Genomic DNA, 20,754 nt, shown 5'->3' with positions numbered 1-20,754 from the left:
AAATTGTTGTTAATACATCAAATGTTTCGCTTTTTATCTTACCTCACACTTTGTTTTCCCGCACTCCTTCTGTGACTGCTAACCAACCCTGCTTACTTTATTTAATTGTCAAAAAACGATACCGTGGACAGCTAAAGTTAGCATATTGTGTTTTCATTAAAAACACAGCAGTATACGACATTTTTTGTATACTATGTTTTAAAATACAAAAGCAAAGTTAAAATAGCAACACAGACAGCAATTTAAAAGCAATTTCTGATGTCTTAAATGACGTTTACGTTCTGAAATTGTCAAACATTACAACTGATTGTGTTAATTGTGCCACTAGATGTCGCTGTTGCACAAAAAAGACAAATACAAACAAGCAGCTTTCTCAGAAACTTAACTTTATTTTTCAGCTCATACAAAGAGATGAAAATGGATTATTCCTGTTAATTACATTAACGATAATGTGTAAGTAAGGATACAGACAAAAACCTACATATTTTAATTTTCCAGTATGGTATTTTAACTTGAAAATGACATAAAATGCCTTTTTTATACTTTGAGGAAGGAAGCGATCTGCTGAATCACTGAAATATCCATTGGTCATGATTATAGGCTAAAAGTTACCAGCACAAAGCTTTATTTGGCATCATGAAATGTGAAATGAAACATCGATACATCTCAAAAACAGGCTTCACTTTCATAAAATACACTTCTCTTCCTATCCGTCTTTCCTCCTGTCTTACTATCTTTCCTGAGATAAATGGGTCATTGGAAAAAGAGAGGATAAGTTTTCCTATCAAAGCCTCAAGGTAAACGAAACATTCCTCACAGGAAACATCAAACTTCCCTCGAAAAGCAGCCAGAATCAACACAACAGAAGCCTTTGTCAATACTTCAACATATTTATGTGGGATTTTTGTATAAATTGAAATGAAGGCTGATATTTTTCTAAAGTAATGAGTGTTTAGAGTTTCTTGGAGCAGTCGGAGCAGTAAATGTGTCCACTGTGAGCTACAAAGCGCTTGTCGGCCAGGTTGAGGGAGCATTTCTTACAGTTGAAGCAGTAATCATGCCAAGAGCCACCCTCGTAGTTCACTACGTTCGTAGCCTTGCCAAATCCTGCGGGATGACAAAAAGAGATTTAATTGTAACTTCAGTTCAAACCAAATATATAATATTCAATGAGAATAACACACGTCAGTGCAAGTGTGTTGGTCAGTGGTGTGCAGTGGAGCGTTTTTTGGCCGTGGAATGTTTTTTTAATGTGTAACTGTATGTTTAAATTAAACTTAGTTGACATCTTTTAAAGATATATAGGCCACCCAAAACTAACTTCAAGTGTTTTTTTTTTTGTTGAACACAAAAGACGATATTTTGAAGAATGTTGGAAACTAGTAGATACTGAAATCCATAGTAAAAAAACTACAATGATTATCGGTTTTCAAAATTCCTCAAAATATCTTCTCTAGTGTTATTCATAAACACAAATAAGGTGGGGATAAGCAGAGGGTGAGTAAATCTTGACTGAATTTTCATCTTTGTGTGAAATGTCCCTTTATGGTTAAATAAATGAGTATAACTATCAAGAAAACAACCAAACAATTTGATTTTGACATTTTTAAAAATGATTTTCAAATTGAGATTGAGAATGTGGTAAAATCTGAAAACGTAGTAAAAATCAGGGGGCTTTTTTTCAGGATTGCTTTTTAGGGAAGATGGTGGGTGGGTCAGCCGATTTCTCAGTGAGTCAGTCATTCAGTCAGTAGACAGTCAGTCGATAGGGGCCTCTGGTGGATTTATGTGAGAACAGCAGGCACGAATGGCATTCATTCAAATATTTTCTTTTCAGCTTAGTCCCTTTATTAATCCGGGGTCGCCACTGTGGAATGAACCGCCAACTTATCCAGCACATGTTTTACGAAGCTGATGCCCTTCCAGCCGCAACCTATCTCTGGGAAACATCCATACACACTCACTCACACTCATACACTACGAACAATTTAACCTTTCCAATTCACCTGTACGGCATGTCTTTGGACTGTGGGGGAAACCGGAGAACCCGGAGGAAACCCACACGAACGCAGGGAGAACATGCAAACTCCACACAGAATTGCCAACTGACCCAGCCGAAGCTCGAACCAGCGACCTTCTTGCTTTGAGGCGACAGCACTACCTACTGCACCACTGTGTCGCCAATGAATGGCACTCATGAAAGGAATTTCTGAAAAAGCGTCCAGATGTATTTTGCTCTCTCCAGAAATGTATATAGGGGTACGTAATCAAAATGGGCCTGGGTTTGCAAAAACAATTCAAAGCACATATGCAAGCTGCTTGTACATCATACAAAGTCTGAAAAATCTGTAAGGTACTGATGACAAATGTGCACTACACTCACCCTATGTATGTATATGAGGGCCAAAAGTCTTGAGATCTAATTATTTTAAGCACAGTTTGACCATGTCTGTGTGTCAACAAGCGCAATGACTTCTAAAATATATGTGCATTCAAACCTGTAATGGGGTTCTGGCAACCACTGCATTTTTTGGCCACAGTGCTTTTATAGCAGTCCACACAGTAGATTTTCTCCTCGTGGGAGGTGAAGCGGGTGCCCGCCAGAGGCTTTCGGCAGGAGGAGCACACAAAGCACTCTGAATGCCACGGCTGGTCCTGGTAATTCACACCTCCTGTGGTAATGGGCTGGAGGAACAAGGCCAAAACATGCGGAAACAATAGGCTAAGGCAACTTGTGAAAGTCATTATTCTTATAAATCTTTATATTTTTATATATAAAAATGTGTATTTGCAAACTGGAACTGTAAAAGCAATTATTAATTACAATAATAAAAACTTATAAAATAGATTAACAGAATTTGGTAACACTTTAGTTTAGGTCACAATTCATGCTATTAACTACTGGCTTATTACCTGCCTATTATTAACTGTTCATAAATACTTATAAAGTATGATCTTACTCTGCATCCCTTATCCTACCCAAAACCTAAACTCAACTTCTGCCTAACTTACTATTAATAAACAGCTAATTAGTAATTGATTAAGCTAGTAGCGTTAGTTAATGGTTTGTTAATACTGTAAATCGTGACTTAAGCTAAAGTGTTACAGAATTTTCTTTTACCTTCTTACAGCAAGCGCACTGTTTGGCAAATTTCTTCTCATGGCAAGGGCTGCAGTAGACATTGTTGTTTTTTGTTATGAAACTCTTGTTGCCGATTGGCTTTTGACACTGATAGCATTTGAAACACTCATCGTGCCACGAGTTGCCTTTGTATTCCACATTCTCAGTGCCTATCAAATACAGGAGAAAGTAAAAGAGAAGGCAGTAAAAATACACATGGCATGAAAACTTGCTGTTAATTTACTCAGGCCATCCAAAGTGTAGTGTTTTTAATCTCAGGAGAACATTAAAGGTGATTTTCAGCTGAAACGGTGTTCTTTGGTGATTCATAAAAAGGAAGTCAATTCAACTTTGAGAGTCAAAAAAACATAAACAAGCAAAGTGAACTTAATACCTGTGACTCCTTATGATCCATTCAGGTCTTATTAAATGAAATAATAAGTCTGGGCAAGAAACTGAACATTATTTACAATATTAACCTCAGTGGTGTAAAGTAACAAATTGCAAATACTCAAACTACTGTAATTGAGTTTTTCTCAGGAATTGTAATTTACTAAGTAGTAAAAGGTGTACTTTTACTTTCCCTTGAGTACATTTTTAGTGCTGTATCGTTACTTTTACTCCACTATTTTACTTCAACCTGCAGTCACCACATTATTTTTTCTTGTCTATGGGGATTAGAAAACTCAGTCCTGTGATTCCTGTCCAATCAGATCGCACACAGAAGGTAAATCGCATCATAATGAACTACCTGAAGGCGCTTTATAATTGCAGCAAACTGTTTGGAAGCATTAAAAGTGTCCAAGAAGATGTCCAAAATCTTTACACGCATTGACCCAGAGACTGTTTAGATGCATGCCACTGATGAGAAGATGACAGATGTTTACTGTATGATGACCAAAATGGCCTTAAACACCCAGCAGGCACAAGACGTCAACATGACGTGAGATTGACGCTGTACCCCAACGTCGTGGGGACGTTGCATTTTGTTTGGAAATGAAAAGCAGGTTTACGTCAGAACTCAACATCAGGCCGACGTCAATGTCCAACGTCTAACTCAAAATTAATGAAATATCAACGTCTAATGATGTAGTGCATTTAGTTATTGCCAACAGCTTGACGTTGTGTGGATGTTACCACTATGACATCCAACAGACGTTGAATTTTAGTTGCTAAACCTGACAAATATCATTATTTGATGTCAATATGACGTTGGTTAAAGATGTTTGCTCAATTTTCCAACACAACCTAAAATCAACCAAATCAAAGTCATTTGACGTTGTTATTGGACATCAAAATAACATTGTCAGATGCTGGCTAGACATTTAATTTTGGTCACCTGACATCACAACCTAAATCTAACCTAATATTAACGTCTTATGACATTGTGTGCCTGCTGGGCAATAACTAAATGCACTCCAGAATGTTACGTTTACACACATCCACAAATTACATGTAAATCATCAGCTTTTTACAGCGCAATACTCACTACTCTTGAGTACTTTTTTTGGTCTACTTTTTACTCATACTTTGAGAAATATTTACAAAAGATATGCTTACTCTTCTTGCACTACATTTTTAAGGAAGTAATGGTACTTTTACTTAAGTATGATTTTTCAGTACCCCTTCCACCATTGCTTAACCTTAATCCACAGCCTCAGCACATGGTCCTCAGCCCTGGGTATTAATTGTTTTTGTTACCTATATATACTTATTTAGTCTCTTAAAGTACAAATGAAATTAAAACTAGCCATATGACTTTGTCAGCTCACATTGCCAGTTTTATGGTGAATAATTCATCTGTGTATGTCATTAAGAAAAAAAAAAGTTTGCTCTTGTAGTCTACAATTAAAATCTGAAAATGCACTTCCAATTCCCCACTCTCTCTGAATGAAATGCCTACTTTACTACATCCAATCAGCTTGCAGCAGAAAAAAATGTTTTCTCATTTAATATTCTGTTTCTCTAGGACCTGCATCACAATACGAAAAAAAAAAAAAAAACCAGTTTCAGCTTCCGGTTCATGCAGACTTTAAAGCCCACAACTTTATGAGTCACCAAATATGACTGTTTCAGCTAAAGGTCTTAAAGAAAGTCTTAACTTACATGCTTTTAATGGCCTGAGGCTGAGTAAACTAACTGCTTAATCAATTATTACTTTACTCAGTAATAATTGTAGTAATTTCTACATGACATCATTTTATAGACAATTCTAGAACAAGTCTAAAAATTACACTTTTAAAATGTCCTTATTGTTAAGATTGTTGAAATCTCACTTAAGTTGTACAATTAAAAATGATCATATTTACAATAATTACGATTTCCAAAATAATATATATCTGTCCCCTCACCTGGCAGTATGGGCTTGTAGCAGCCGTGGCAGCGAGGAGCGTCCTCACGTGAGCTACACGTCCCACACAGGATCCTGTCATCTTTGGAGGTGAAAGACTCCTTGGCCAGATTCTTATAGCACTTGGCACATCGGAAACAATCAGAGTGCCAGTATTTGCCCTTATGGTGAAGCTCCTAGACAGGTAAGAACCAAGAGAAATGTACATATATTATAATAATTGCTATTGAGCAGCAAATAAGCAGAATGTCACTAAAGACTGTAGTAATGCCATCTCAAAAATAAACTACATTTTAAAAGCTTTAGTTCCATAAATGCAGCCAAAATGTTAAATCATCTGAACAACCTCATAATGTTGAATGACAGTTAATATATTTATTTTTAGTTGACTCCTTTTGAATTATTATACAAAAAAGGAAAAACACAACACATTTGTGCATATTTTTACTGTTATATTGACTTCAAAAGCTCCAAAACTATCACACTAGTAGCTTATAAATGTCATTATCTTACTTTGACACTGAAGAGCAATAGGAGACTAATAACAATTATGGCAAGCTGTTTTACCATTTAATCTACAAACAGTACAATACGTGTGTTAGTGTTTTTATTATTATTGATATTCTGTTAAATTTCTAGGACTTAATCATTGGCTATATGTGTATATAAAGTACTACTGGTTATATAAAGTACTACTGGTTATTCTTTAACTACTTGTATCTTTTTTGAACTAGCATCTAATGATGAAGTACTGGTATAATAGAACAAATTCAATGCAACTTTGGTAAAATACGGACAAACCAAACCATTGTGTTAAAGATGAGTTATTAAATTCACTTCAATTTTTTACCCCAGCAGTTGGTTTTATCCATATTTTACCCATTTTTGGAGTTGAAATAACTAAATTAACTAAATATTTAGATTTTAGGTAGGCTACTAGTCTTGTGGATAATGTATTTAGCCTACTAGAACATAAAAAATAGGTAGGCCTATCTGTATGACAGATCTCTCCAAAAACCAGTAAAAAACAGAATAGCCACTTAAGACTGTTAAGAATAAGTATCTAATGCATTTGATTTATTTAATGGTACCAGTAACAAATAATCAGGTAATAAGGAGAACTAGAAAAGTAAAGTTCGTAGACAAACTTTATGGGGGCTTGAGAAAGCAGAGTCTGAAAGTTTGAAGTAGTTTTTAAGAAGTTTGAAACAGTTGGCATTGATAGAAAAGTACATATATGTTAGCATGTTTCTGGTATGGATTGGATTGTTTTTTGCTAGGTGGTTGCTAAGGTGTTCTGAGTGGTTGCTAGGCAGTTGCTTAGGTGTTGCTAGGTGGTTGCTAAGAATGTTGTAGGTGGTTACTATGCAATTGCTAACATAAATTAGCATGTTGCTAGCATGTTTTTGTTTGAACTAGCATATTCTTAGCATGATTTTAGCATGAATTAGCATGTTGCTAGCATGTTTCTAGTATGGATTGGTATATTGTTAGTATGAGTTGTTAGTATGTCCAATGTCAATGGCAGTTTTTTTTACAATGAAAGTCTATAGGACAGTTGCTAAGGTGCCGTAAGTGGTTGCTAGGGTGTGGCTAGTAAGTTGAAAGGTCATCAGTGATTGGCAGATTGGTAGTCTGAGTTAAATGAGCCCAACTTTAAGTCTAGGACGGTCTAGCGCAAAGTTATGAGGTCAAAAAGTTTGGTGCAATGTTAAGTTAGTAGGACTTTTCCAAGTTTTACGGGTCAGTTTTCGGAAAACCGTAGGTCGAATCAGTTGGAAAAGATATAGCAACTTAATTCAGCATAGTTTGGAGGTTTGGAGTTAGTTTGGTGTTTGAAGTATGAACCGTCTAGGAGGAGATGCGTTCTTAAAATAGTCTAAGAAGAAGAAGAAGAAGAAGAAGAAGAAGAAGAAGAAGAAGTTTATGTAGTATAACAGTATGTTGGCTTTCTCAAGCCACCATAATAAGTAGGTTTTAATAGTGTAGTGTTTAACAAGTAGGTCGACTAATGTGTAAATAATAAGCACTAAGCAAATTCATAGTCCTTAATGGAAAACATGCTAAATATCTAAAACAATAAGCACTAGTATAATTAAAGTAGATATTAATATGTGTTTTTTTAAACAGCTTAATGTCAAAGGCATAAAATAAACCTTGGAGTCAGTGCTGATTGTGCGTCGACACTCAGTGCAGGTGTTTGCGCAGAACTTGTCGAAGCATCGCACACAGACTTGTTTCTCGTCTTTCCTCACAAACTTCTTTCCACTGAGGTCCTCACGACAGTAAAAACAGTTGGACCGGCTTGCCATAGTCAGTCACCCAATAAACCCGCGAAAAGCTGTGAGAAATAATAACAGCGATTACCTCATCTCGCCCATAAAATTGGGTCATAAAAACACACCATGACGTATGAATGTAGAAAGAGAAACAGATCATCACAGCAAAAAAAGAGTGTTTGTCTCACAGCCCCTTATGTGTAAGTTCACAGCAGCACTCAGAGTTTCCTCAGGAAACTGTGTGAGCTAATTTATTGATAAGAGAGTGTTTGTTCCGTTTTCCCTTAGGCGGAGGAGCTAAATTACTTTAAGTTGTTATGTAACCATAGGCAACAGCACACAGCACATGTTTTTTATTGTGCTTCGGTCTTATCTCAATCTGATAACGCGTTCAGTTCAGCTGTAAAGCAGACTGGCAGACAGACGAGATGAAAGCAAGACTGATCCTTTCTTCAACAAGATGATAAATCTATTCGGTAATAATTAAACAGCACATTCACCGCACGCATTCATGCTTGAAATCAAATTATGTCTTGCACTAGTACAGGAAATACAATAAAAATTGAATTTGTTTCGAGATATATTGGATTATAAACATACTGGATCGTATTGCTAATATGCCTTATTGAGTTTAATATTGTTTTACTCGCCAAAATAAACCCTCATTGAGAGCTTTCCCATGTAGGCCTAGTTCTTAACAATGTGGACGTGCTAGCAAACATTTCCTGGGAATGAAATGTTAAAGACATTGCTAAAGTTCACCCCATAATCAAAACTTGCTTGTTAATTCAGAGGCTATTCAAGATTAGCCTAATTATTTTTGTGCAGCTGCACATTAAAAAAGGATTTTTTGTAGTCGAAACTGACAATGCCGGTTAACGGCAGGCACTTTGAGAGTAAAAAAGTAAACGAAGCCTACAGGCAAAATAAAATTATTATCTGCGACATGTCAGAAGCCACTAGCATTAGTTTGATTTCCCTTGAATTTTTTTTTTTAACAATCTCACAGAAATTCATAACTTTTTGGTTCAGTGGCTAATTCATATGAATTTGAAGGCTACATGTGATTTACAGTTTAGTCAACGACTACAGTATACTCAAGACGTGGCACTTGTATAGGTTTGAATGGGGAAAAGTGTATCGGTCAATATGGTAAATGAAGCCACGCCTACTAGTACAGGAGCTAATCATTGATCACTATAGACTGATGTTCCTCTGGGGGAAAAGCTCGGACCAGACGTGTGTGTTTTTACGACAGTTTATGTGGTCAACAAATGCACTGGAATCTCAGCGAATACTTGCTTTACAGACATAAGAAAAATACCCACATAAAGCTTGAAATCTGTACTTTTTAAATTAACCAACTACACAACTAAACAAACGTTTTTTGGTTTTGTAATCGTAGTAACGAACTTACAGAAAGCAGCAACTAACAAACGCCCCCAAACTTATAAACAAAGAGTCACTGTCATTTCTGAAGGAGATTCGCCATCAAGACCAAGTTGTGAATTACTTCAGAAGAGGTTTTAAAGTTTAAAAGAGGTTGGTGTTGTGATCTTGTTTCCTTCGAGTGTGCATACACATTAGCTCTGGAAGCCTGAAAAATTGTCAATTTTGTTTGATGCAAAAATGACAGTTGTTTAAATTTATTGGTGATTCCAAATATGTAACGTAATCATCAGCTTGGCAAACAGTTTTGGAGAATTTGATGTTTCCTCATTCAGACAGAATGCCTGAGCAAACTGCCAGACAGGCATTTTAAATATGGCCACTGAGTAAAATGACTAGCCTTAAAGGGACTTTGGGTTAGTTTGAGCTGTTCTTCACCAATGATTGGGTTTAGAGATGGGGTGGAGTTTGGGGGTTTGCTTCCTTTTAAAAATATTATATTGAATAAAATCACATGATTTTGTATGAACCTTTTCCTTTTAGTCACTTTTCTCACAATAGAAAACAGCGATGTGTTATGACATGGATGCACCCATGTATTCTGGGTGTTTAGGACAAAGAAGCCTGATTCCCATTGATCTCTATTGATTTATTGTATCATATATACAATCATCCAACATAGGCTCATTCTGAAAACGTTCGTACGGCTGAATTTTAAAAATTTTCCAGTTAGCTCGCCATGTACATCGGCGGACATGAGACACAGAGAGAAGTTGACTGAAGGGGTTCGAGTCCAGTGAAGAATGGTTCCAGAAAGCAGGTAATGCTGAGTTCAGACTGCATGATTTTAGCCCTAATTTTGGCTCGCAGAAAGGTTTTTGAGAAATCGCCGACAAATTGCCTGAAATCACAGCAAATCGGTGCTCGTGCACGTGAGTGACAATCACACAGTATGAACTATCAAAGATGCGATCTGAGAGAATCGCCAATGCGTCGCCGATGCCTGTGAGATATTTGGCGTGCTAAATATCTGGAGCTGTCTGCGATTCAAATCATGAGGTGTGAAATGAGATTTGGCTGACAATAACATCGGTGATCACCTACAGCCAATGAGAAAGCAGCATTCACTTGTGTGTGTGTACCTGCAGGCCCAGCGGGAGGTTGAGGAAGAAGTTAAAGCTCTCATTTTCTGTTTATTTGGACCCAAGAAATGGAGGAAAAACTAGTGGGGGTTTGACAGGAGCACCCGTGTCTGTTTGACGTGTCATACAGAAAGTTGAGGAGAAATTGCTAATCCCCTTTAAACCCAGGTGTGCAAATATGTACATTTTCTACCCCATTAAAGGCTTCTTTCTCGTTATGTAGTTAATAACAAAAGATAGACTATGTGTTTTTTGCTGTGAGACGTAGTTTGGATGAAGTTTTCGGCAATTCTTCCTATTGTAAAGTCATGCAATGTGAAAGCCCCTGTCGCCGATCTATCTTGCAGTGTAAACAAAGCAGCGACAAAATGCTAGCCCAGATAGTCATGCAGTGTGAAAACATCTGTGACACAACTACTTTGAAATCATGCAGTCTGAATTGGCATAAGACAAAAACAGAATCCAAAAAATAAAATGAACAGGTAAATAACGGTGAAAATGTGGTTAAAATCTCAAAACGTGGTAAAAATTTAGACGAGGGCTTTTCTTTTTCTGGATTGCTTTTGAAAATTGTTGGCTGGGTTTAGGGAAGGTGGTTGGGCGGGACAATCAATAAAATTGGTTGGGTGTAGGGAAGGAGGAAGGTGGGTCAGTTGATTGGTCGGTAAGTCAGTCAGTCATTCAACCAGCCAGTCAACAGCGGCCCTCTGGTGGATTTACGCACGAACAGCAGGTGGGAATGGCACTCGCTAGAGAAATTTAAGATCCCAAAAAACTTACACAGCAGCCTCTCGGGATTCGCAAAAACTGCAAAAAACGAACCTTTAGGACGTATTTCGCGGTCTCCAGAAATGTATTAGAGGTACGTTTTTAGAATGAGCCTGGGTTGCAATCATCAGCAATAAACTTATAATGCTCGTACTACTGCTTTGGTCTGTGCTCAGGCTTCAGGAGATACACTTCACCGTTGAAGACAGAATGTTATGAAGTGCATGTTATCAGCTTCTCAGACACATGAAAGCATTTTTTATACACGTTAGTAAATTCATTCAGAGTGTTTGTGAGAGGTATTTTTTCTATTGGTTTACATTGTGCGCTCCTGCATTTGTCCACAAACCATGGCCGAACGCAACTCACCATGACATAGATTCCAAGCTCTATACATGAAATAATTACATTTCCTCATGAGATTGGGCTGGTTGTTTTGACTAGCATTTTATGAATCATCAAAGAAGAAATTTCAGTTAAAAATCTTTAACCGAAAGTTGCTGAGACTTTTAATTATTAAACTGATGTAATTCTGACTGAAACAGGAATACGGAGTAGGGGGCGGGGCTTTATTTTTGCATATTACTCCCTTGTATCAAACTAACAGTAAGAGGGGCATAGCTCAGAATATTATGTCTGAAGTCGTTAAACTGATGTCAACAGAGAAGAAACCGCCACTCTAAACACAGAAGCAAATGGTCAGACTTTGATCAAAGATTATCAAAACTATTTTTTTTAGTGGAATAACTTTATTGTTCACCTAAAGAATAACAATGTGCAGTAGCAAAATAAACATTGTAAAATTTCATGTCCCATGCACTGTTCTGAAGAGGAAAAAAATCACATACAGTACATCTTAAATGGCTTGAGAATAAATGAACCATTCCTGCTATAAAATTTTGTGCAAATGCTTTAAGCAAATATATGCATGTTTACTAGCATGTGGGCACACATTTAATCGTGTTGTTTTTCTTTTCTATATGCGTGCAGAAGTATGTCTGGTATGCATGCAGCAAGATGAGGAATGTTAACAGTTCTTTGACGATGTTTAAAGAGGGAAGCTTCTTGAAACACTTTGCATTGAGTCTTGCCTACATGTCTGGTTAATTATTTAGCAAGCACCAGATCCAAACAGCTTCCAGGTGCCTTTTCTGTCAACTAACTAAAGGCTTCGGTATGAGATATTTGACTGATTTACATTAAGTCCCAAAGGCTGAGGATAAATATAATACATTATTTTCCTGTCTCTTTTGCAAATGTGAACTCTTAGCTAACATCCTTTATGGGAAGGGAACTGGTAGATCCCGAAGTTTTAAATGAAATGTTGGCCTGTGCAGTCCATAAATAAGTTATCCGCAAGTTTTAAGACATCACTGCCAAAACAAAAAATAATCTCCACCTCCATTTTGTTTCTACAGCCCTATTTGTTGTAGTGAATGGTTTGTTACTGACCCAGTGGACAAATCTAAAACCAAACCACCAGTCTGTTTTAGACAGAAGTATTGTTTTTATTGTTTTAATAGACACAAGAGAAGAATGTGAACAGTAATGAGGTTTAATATGCTGGATACTGTTGCAGGACTTGGCAAAAGTGATCTTGTTTTTCCAGAAGGTTTCTGCAATGTGCTGTTCCTGGTGCTTTTTTTTCAGTTCTGTGTTTCCTGATCGGTAACTTTAATGAACAGACCAGATAGACATTCAGGGATCACATTTTAGCTCCGTTTTAATGTTAAAGCTCAAAGATCACCAGCTCATACTTTTTGAATGGATTTATGGCAATTTTATGGGACAGTAAAATAAGGGCAGGAATTTCTGAAAAGAAAAGAACACATGAAAAGGAGCTGGATTCACAAAACCTTTAAAGAGGAACATTTTGCTTTTCTGAAAAGATTTATGATTAAGACACCTTTCTCTTTATTTTTCTTTTGATATTAAGGGGATTATTTGGATATTATTAAGGCATTATTTTATGCATATTTGCATTATTCTGTTTTTAAGATTTTTTATTCTTTCATTTCTAATAATTTATAATGTGTATTAAACTGAGATATTACTTATAATAATTTATTATAAAATAAAGAATGATTTTATTTTTTCTAAAAAAGGAAAAGTGACACATTATCAATATTATTAATCATAAATGTTTCATTTTTGCGTAAAGAGTTTTGTTCTAAGGGAGATTATCAACATAATCATCATTTTTTTATTTTAAAGTTGTTGTTTTTTTAAATCAATTATTTTTATTATTATTATATTATTATTCCTGGTGTTTCTTTATTTTTCTGTTTCCATCTTTTTTATTTTCTGTGAGACATTTAAGAAAAAGGTGAAACTTTGTATTAACAATTTTTAAAAATGTTCTTCATTATTTTTTAATTACCAATTTGGTAACACTTATAATAACTACACACTATGGATCATCTATTAAGCATTGTCAAAAAGTAACTTCATTATCTGTTAAGCATAACTCTACATTAATAGACGTTAGTACGCAATTTATAAAAACAGCTACAGTACACATGCTGTATTCTTGACTTATTTATACATTTATAGCGTGCTTAATGATGCATTTTTATACTTTAGTACTTATTAATTGTTCAATACTACATTCAGTATTGCATTAGTTACAAACCCATTTGTATTAGAGTTTAGAATCATTCAGAATGAGTTAGTAAATGATTAATAAACTATTCAAATCAACATTTATATCTTATTATTCAGGCATATAGTAATGGTTACTATGCATGGTAATAAAGCCTTATTAACTCAACTTTATCCCGTTTTGTGACCTAATCTAAGTGAGGACTATTTATGCTTTGTAAATCCCTTATAAATGACAATTAAAGGCCTTAGTATCACACTAACAATAAATGTTTGCAATCTTATAAAAAAAAAAACCTTTAAACTTTAAACATTGCCGAAACACAGGAGTGTCAAAATACAATTAGAAATAAATACAATTGAATAAAACAACAACAACAATATAATAATTAACAATATATTCTGATACATTCAAAGTTATTTAGCGATGTTTTGAACTGTACAGTAACTTTATTTTACCTACGATTGCAAAGATTTATTTTTCAATTGATACAGTTTCATTTGTGCATCAAATAGAAATGAATAAAGTCACTTATTTTTTCCTGTTTAGAATATAACTGAGCCTTTAATTGACATTTATAAGGGATTTATAAAGCATAAATAGTCCTCACTTTAGATTAGGTCACAAAACTGGAGGAAATTAAATTAATAAAGCATTTATTAACATACAAATTAACTATTGGTATATGCTCTGAATAATAAGATATGTGTAACAGTTTATTAATCGTTTACTTACACATGCTGAATGATCATAAAATAGCACCAAATGTTCTTAAATAAATGGTTTGTAAATAATAATGCAATGCTTAAATAATGAAAAATAAATTATTAACTACAGTATGAAACACAATCTTAAGCACATTATCTTTGTGTCTATAAGTCAAGACTTACAGACATGTGTAGCTGTATTTATAAATGCTTACTAACGTCTATTGTGTAGAGTTAATGCTCAACCGATAATGAATTAACTATTTACTAATGCTAATAACTAATTCAAAGTGTGTAGTAAAGTGTATTATAACGTGTTACCTTCTGAGAAATACTTTCACAAAACCCCACACCAAGATTCGAAACAGTCATATCACAGAACATATGGTAACAGCTACACACACATCCATTCATTGGGTGTTGTAATTATCAGCAAATCGCCTCATTTAATCCAAATAAAGAGCAAATAAGTGAACCCACTAAACGGGTCGCAGATAAGCCTAAATAGGGGCCCACTTTTACAAGACGCTGATGTAATGGCGAACTGACAGACCCCTGTTCTAGCAAATATTTAATGTGCTCTCCAGGGAGATGGCAGACTGTTGAGACTGGAATCTGGTTTCGGGATGACCTCATGCACCAGCATCTGGAACACAGTCGGGCCAAAGCAAACCAGAGGAAGAACTGGAACAGTCATGCTGCTCGCGAACCATTGGCTGATGCGATATGAGGGAACTTGAGAGCCTGCAAGACTTCAGCAGAAGAGAAAAGTAATATGCTGATACTGAGCATGTTTTCCCTCCATTTTTGCATGCATTTAACAAGTTATTTTTCTTCACAGGCTCATAAAATGGTGCGGTGGAGAGGATGAAGGCGACCAAATTAGAGTTTGGGCGATGACATCACATGCTGGTTAGCTCAAAACATTGCTTCAAAAACCACATGCTTGAGGCATTTTTGCATATGGTTGATCGCAAATACTGCATACACTACCAGTATAACAGCTAAATATTTTTGTGGGAACTTGTGATACAAGTGATTAGTTGACTTTACTTAAAAGTGAGTAAACGTGTCACTTTTAAAGGATTAGTTGACTTTACTTAATAAGTGAGTAAACCCTTTGCTTTTAAAGGGGAAATGAAGCACTCAGTCAAGTTTACCTTATTTTGTACTTTGGATTCCACTTTAATGAAAATATATTAAACAAACTTGATTAATGTACCATTTAGCGGAAAACGGCGTGTTTTACTAAGAAAGTAAAGGAGACTGTAAAGCCTAATTTAACCCAATGCATGAAGTTGTGGACGTGGAGCTGCAGCAAATACAAGCATCTGATGTGTGTCTAATTTAAAAGTATATATAATTATTCTATTTTCTTTTTTTCCCATTTTAATTGCCGATCATTTGATGCACTTTGATTCACTCTCTGTATTATGCTGCCTGAGTGCCTGTCTCGGTTTCCACCATGATTGTAACTGACTAAACAGAGACTGGACAGCCTAATTTAAACCAATGCATGAAGTTGTGGACAAACATCACAGAGCTGCATCACAGACTCCTTTACTTCCATTGTTTCTGTTCAGCGAAGGGAACTCAACCAACCCTGTGACAACAGACACAGCGACATTCCAAGATGGCTGCGCCCTAGGTTTAAATCTATAGTAAAACACGCCGTTTTTCTGCTAAATGGTTACATTAATCGAGTTTGTTTAACATACTTTCATCAAAGTGGAATCCAATGTACAAAATAAGGTAAACTTGACTGAGTGCTTCACTTGCCCTTTAAAGCGATTAGTTGACTTTACTTTAAAAAAAGGAGTTAACCTGTTGCTTTTAAAGCGATTAGTTGACTTTACTTTAAAAAGTTTGTAAACCTGTTACTTTTAAAGCGATTAGTTGCCAACTCAAAAAGGTGAGTAAACCTGTTACTTTTAAAGCGATTAGTTGCCAACTCAAAAAAGGTGAGTAAACCTGTTACTTTTAAAGCGATTAGTTGCCAACTCAAAAAAGGTGAGTAAACCTGTTACTTTCAAAGCGATTAGTTGCCAACTCAAAAAAGGTGAGTAAACCTGTTACTTTTAAAGCGTGTGTTGAATATACTTTAAAAAGTGTGTAAAGCTGTTGCTTTTAATAGCGATTAGTTGACTTTACTTTAAAAGGTGAGTAAACCTGTTACTTTTAAAGCGATTAGTTGACTTAACTAAAAAAAGATTAGTAAAGCTGTTGCTTTTAAGCGGATTATTTGGCTTAACTCAAAAAGATGAGTAAAGCTGTTGCTTTTAACAGCGATTAGTTGACTTTACTTAAAAAAGTGAGTAAACCTGTTACTTTTAAATGGATTAGTTTACTTAACTCAAAAGGTGAGTAAACCTGTTACTTTTAAAACGATTAGTTGGCTTAACTCAAAAAAGTGAGTAAACCTGTTACTTTTTAATGGATTAGTTGACTTAACTCAAAAAAGTGAGTAAACCTGTTACTTTTAAACGGATTAGCTGACTTAACTCAAAAAAGTGAGTAAACCTTTTACTTTTAAAACGATTAGTTGACTTAACTCAAAAAAGTGAGAAAACCTGTTACTTTTAAATGGATTAGTTGACTTAACTCAAAAAGGTGAGTAAACCTGTTACTTTTAAAACGATTAGTTGGCTTAACTGAAAAAGTGAGGTAAACCTGTTACTTTTAAAACGATTAGTTGACTTAACTCAAAAAGTGAGTAAACCTGTTACTTTTAAATGGATTAGTTGACTTAACTCAAAAAGGTGAGTAAACCTGTTACTTTTAAAACGATTAGTTGGCTTAACTCAAAAAGTGAGTAAACCTGTTACTTTTAAATGGATAAGTTGACTTAACTCAAAAGATGAGTAAAGCTGTTGCTTTTAAAGCGATTAGTTGACTTTATTCAAAAAGGTGAGTAAACCTGTTACTTTTAAAGTGATCAGTTGACTTAACTCAAAAGGTGAGTAACCTGTTACTTTTAAAACGATTAGTTGGCTTAACTCAAAAAGTGAGTAAACCTGTTACTTTTAATGGATTAGTTGGCTTAACTCAAAAAAGTGAGCAAACCTGTTACTTTTAAAACGATTAGTTGGCTTAACTCAAAAAAGTGAGTAAACCTGTTACTTTAAATGGATTAGTTGACTTAACTCAAAAAAGTGAGAAAACCTGTTACTTTTAAAACGATTAGTTGACTTAACTCAAAAAGTGAGTAAACCTGTTACTTTTAAATGGATTAGTTGACTTAACTCAAAAAGATGAGTAAAGCTGTTACTTTTAAAGCGATTAGTTGACTTTATTCAAAAAGGTGAGTAAACCTGTTACTTTTAAAGTGATCAGTTGACTTAACTCAAAAAAGTGAGAAAACCTGTTACTTTAAAGCTATAACTTGACTTTACTTTTAAAAATTAGTAATCCCATTGCCTTAAAGTAAATGAACTATGTGGATAATTATACAAATTAAATTTAGTCATCTTAACAGTTCCAAGTTATAATGGGTTTACTCACTTTTTTAAGTAGTCACTTTTACAGTGTATACAATTCAAGGCTACAATTAAATTTTTTATTCATTAAGGACACATTAAATTGTTCAAGAGTAAATGTCAAGACATTTCAAATGTAAACAAAAATATTTCATTCAAAATAAATGCTGTTATTCTGTTCCAGTAATTACTGATGATCATAATAGAACAGCAAATTAATAAACAATGAACTCTGAAGGATCATGTGACACTGAAGACTGGAGTATTTATGCTACAGTATATTTGAATCGCTTACATTTTAAACTACATTAAATATGTGTTTTCAGCTTTAAATCACATAAATTGAAAGCTGAAATACAATTTAAACTGTAATAGCATTTCAAAATTTTTACTGTCAGACTAGGCTTCTTTTTTTAAAACATTCAAAACTTTGGACAGGTAGTGTATGTTGGACATTTTTAAAAAAATTGATTTTAATTCACAAATGGTCCTGGTTAGTCAACGTGGGTCATATGAAAGGTGATGGAATACGTTCAGCTGAGGAAGTGAGGGGGGGTCTTGGCAGAGTGTTGTGTTGGCATGATCAGCTTACTGAAGAATGTGGCGAAAGCTTGGAAACAGGAAGCCTGTGAATCGGCGGTAAGCAGAACAGGCGAGACGGCTGGCCAGCGGCGGTAACCCTTAGTCCTCTTCATCTGCACTAAATACACTCTCGCCAAGAGGAACTCAAACAAGACTACCGTTCCTTTTCTGGGCAACTGGGGTTAAGCTGGGGCCACTTTTAAACCACTATGTAATTACTCTGATGCCTTTACAAAGCCATAAGTATTTATAATGTTTCTTTTTTAAAGAGACATGGCACTGATAAGGCTACTTATTGCATGGCTTTACAGAATATTTCATTCAGTCACTGCATTCTACAGTCCGGAAGAAAAAAAATCACATTCAATTAGATTTTAGATCTAATATTTAAAAATCATTTTTATGTAAGGTCATAATTAACTGTAAGGTCGTTAATGTTTGTTGAAGACAACAGCCCAAATCATTCCAGATTATTCAGTAAATCTTCATGTCTAACAGTGGAATTCAAGGTGAAAGTCATCTACATTCCCCATGATTCCACAAAGGATCGAAATAAGCAATTTTATCAAACTATAGCTAACAGTTTGTATATGCATGTATTGTACTAAATGTGATTATTTAGATTTTTCCATTGGTTTTTATTTGTTTATATCTTTCGCTGATGGAACTGAAGTTCTTCCGAAAACTGTCAGATCAACGTTTGTAGTGCTGTGATTTTCCTCATGGCTAGTTTTGTGTTTTGGGGTCTTGGCATTTAACTCCATACAGGCACAGTATGTCATATTCACCACTAGAAGGTGCATATTCACAATAAACAAAGGCATAGTTTGATAACACTGTGACTGAGTTTGGAATCATGTCTTCATTAAATCACATTATGAGACTCGAGTGAAACAAGACCACTGAAGCAACTGCTGATGAGAGATGAGTGCGATGTGGAAAGAAAGCAGCGGAGCTTTTATTATGCCACAGTTGACTTGATCACAGAGTACAGGAGCTGCACTGTTTTATCATACTACATACATTTTAGGGTTCTGTTATAATGCTGCAGTCTAATAAAATGCACAACATCTTAAAGCGCCTTTGGTTGTTCTCTGTTTTTAATAAACCAAACTGGAAATGGGTGTGTGATGTCTGTATATTTGGAATAATTTAAGTACATAAGTCAGCAAATTATATAACATTGTTCTTGCGGTTTTTGGATATTTTAACAAAAACTCTTACATATTGTGCCATTAACAACGACTTTTGGGAAATTCTTTTGGTAAAAATTCTAGAGAACCAAGGCCATTAAAATGTGGTCAGACACTGTTGGCAATATTGACAACAGTAGAGATCATTAGATCCTGTTCACTTTTTCAGCATTGTTGGTTATTTTATTTTATCCATAGGGATTTTTTTTAAAGTCTTGTCCCAAAACAAACCGAGAAAACAAAGACGAAGTGATATATACTGTAACATGTTCATTTAAAATGATTGGAAATATACGCAATGGATTAACAACCTTAGAACTCACAACAAGTTGGTCTTTAAATGTTTAACAGTTACTGTTAAAAATCTATTTCCCAATTGAGAACATGAATGGAATTTTTTACTTCTGAAACATGAGTAAAAACTATTTCTCATCAACTCTAAAACATGTCCTATGGTGTAAAATCACAATCACCCTTTACACCCAAAGCAACAGTTTGACAGCTCATTGTATAGCTCACTGATACCTACTGTATGAGGTGGTGTATCATCAAATACACATACTTTAGCAGTGGAATACAAAAAAAAAAACTCCAAAAAAACAGAACAAATGCCCCTGAGTTCTTACCTAAATGTTTCAACATATGGCTTAAAAACAAAGACAAAATGGGGAGGAGGTGAATCACTCTTCATCTGACATTTAAGGAACTGCAAATGTTTTACAGGTCCCCACTGTATTAAAAGTACCAGGAGAACACAAACCAGTACATGGATGCAAAACTTAAGCAACAGACACAATTACAGATGGTCAATGTGAATTTTTTTACTATCATTTTATACTTTAAGAAGTGTAAAAAATAACTAAATATGCAGGCAATATTAGCTCTTTTTTTCCTGTGACTCCTGATAGAGCTCCTATGAACCTAAAATATAGCTCTAGCCAAGAATCTGACATTATTATCTTAAATCTACAGCTATTGCTCCACACAGTTGAGGATATGGATTAAACATTATAATGTACTGTTGTAACTAGCACGGAATTTCCAAGAGGGGTCTGGCTGCAGACTCGGTGCAGTGCAATCTGAGCTGCATCCAATGCTTTTTAATGGGCTCACCTAACCCCAGCCCTAACACTACCCCTCACAGG

At 35.2% G+C, this 20,754-nt stretch overlaps 1 protein-coding gene across 1 annotated transcript in view; it reads right to left on the bottom strand.

The window, feature by feature from the left end:
• Positions 1–365: 365 nt before the first annotated feature.
• Positions 366–20,754, bottom strand: part of fhl1b (four and a half LIM domains 1b) — a 22,368-nt gene continuing 1,979 nt past the window's right edge. The window contains exons 2-6 of the mRNA XM_056466956.1: positions 7,628–7,812; positions 5,473–5,647; positions 3,122–3,291; positions 2,499–2,685; positions 366–1,107 (exon numbers count right to left, since the gene is read on the bottom strand). Coding sequence (XP_056322931.1) covers positions 953–1,107; positions 2,499–2,685; positions 3,122–3,291; positions 5,473–5,647; positions 7,628–7,783 — 843 coding nt within the window. The 5' untranslated portion in view covers positions 7,784–7,812 and the 3' untranslated portion in view covers positions 366–952. The remainder of the gene's footprint in view (positions 1,108–2,498; positions 2,686–3,121; positions 3,292–5,472; positions 5,648–7,627; positions 7,813–20,754) is intronic.

The sequence above is a fragment of the Danio aesculapii genome, chromosome 10 (assembly GCF_903798145.1).
Source record: "Danio aesculapii chromosome 10, fDanAes4.1, whole genome shotgun sequence".
Classification (NCBI taxonomy): Eukaryota; Metazoa; Chordata; class Actinopteri; order Cypriniformes; family Danionidae; genus Danio; species Danio aesculapii.
Note: the sequence above shows the minus strand (reverse complement) of the source record. Positions and strands in the feature narration are given on the sequence as shown.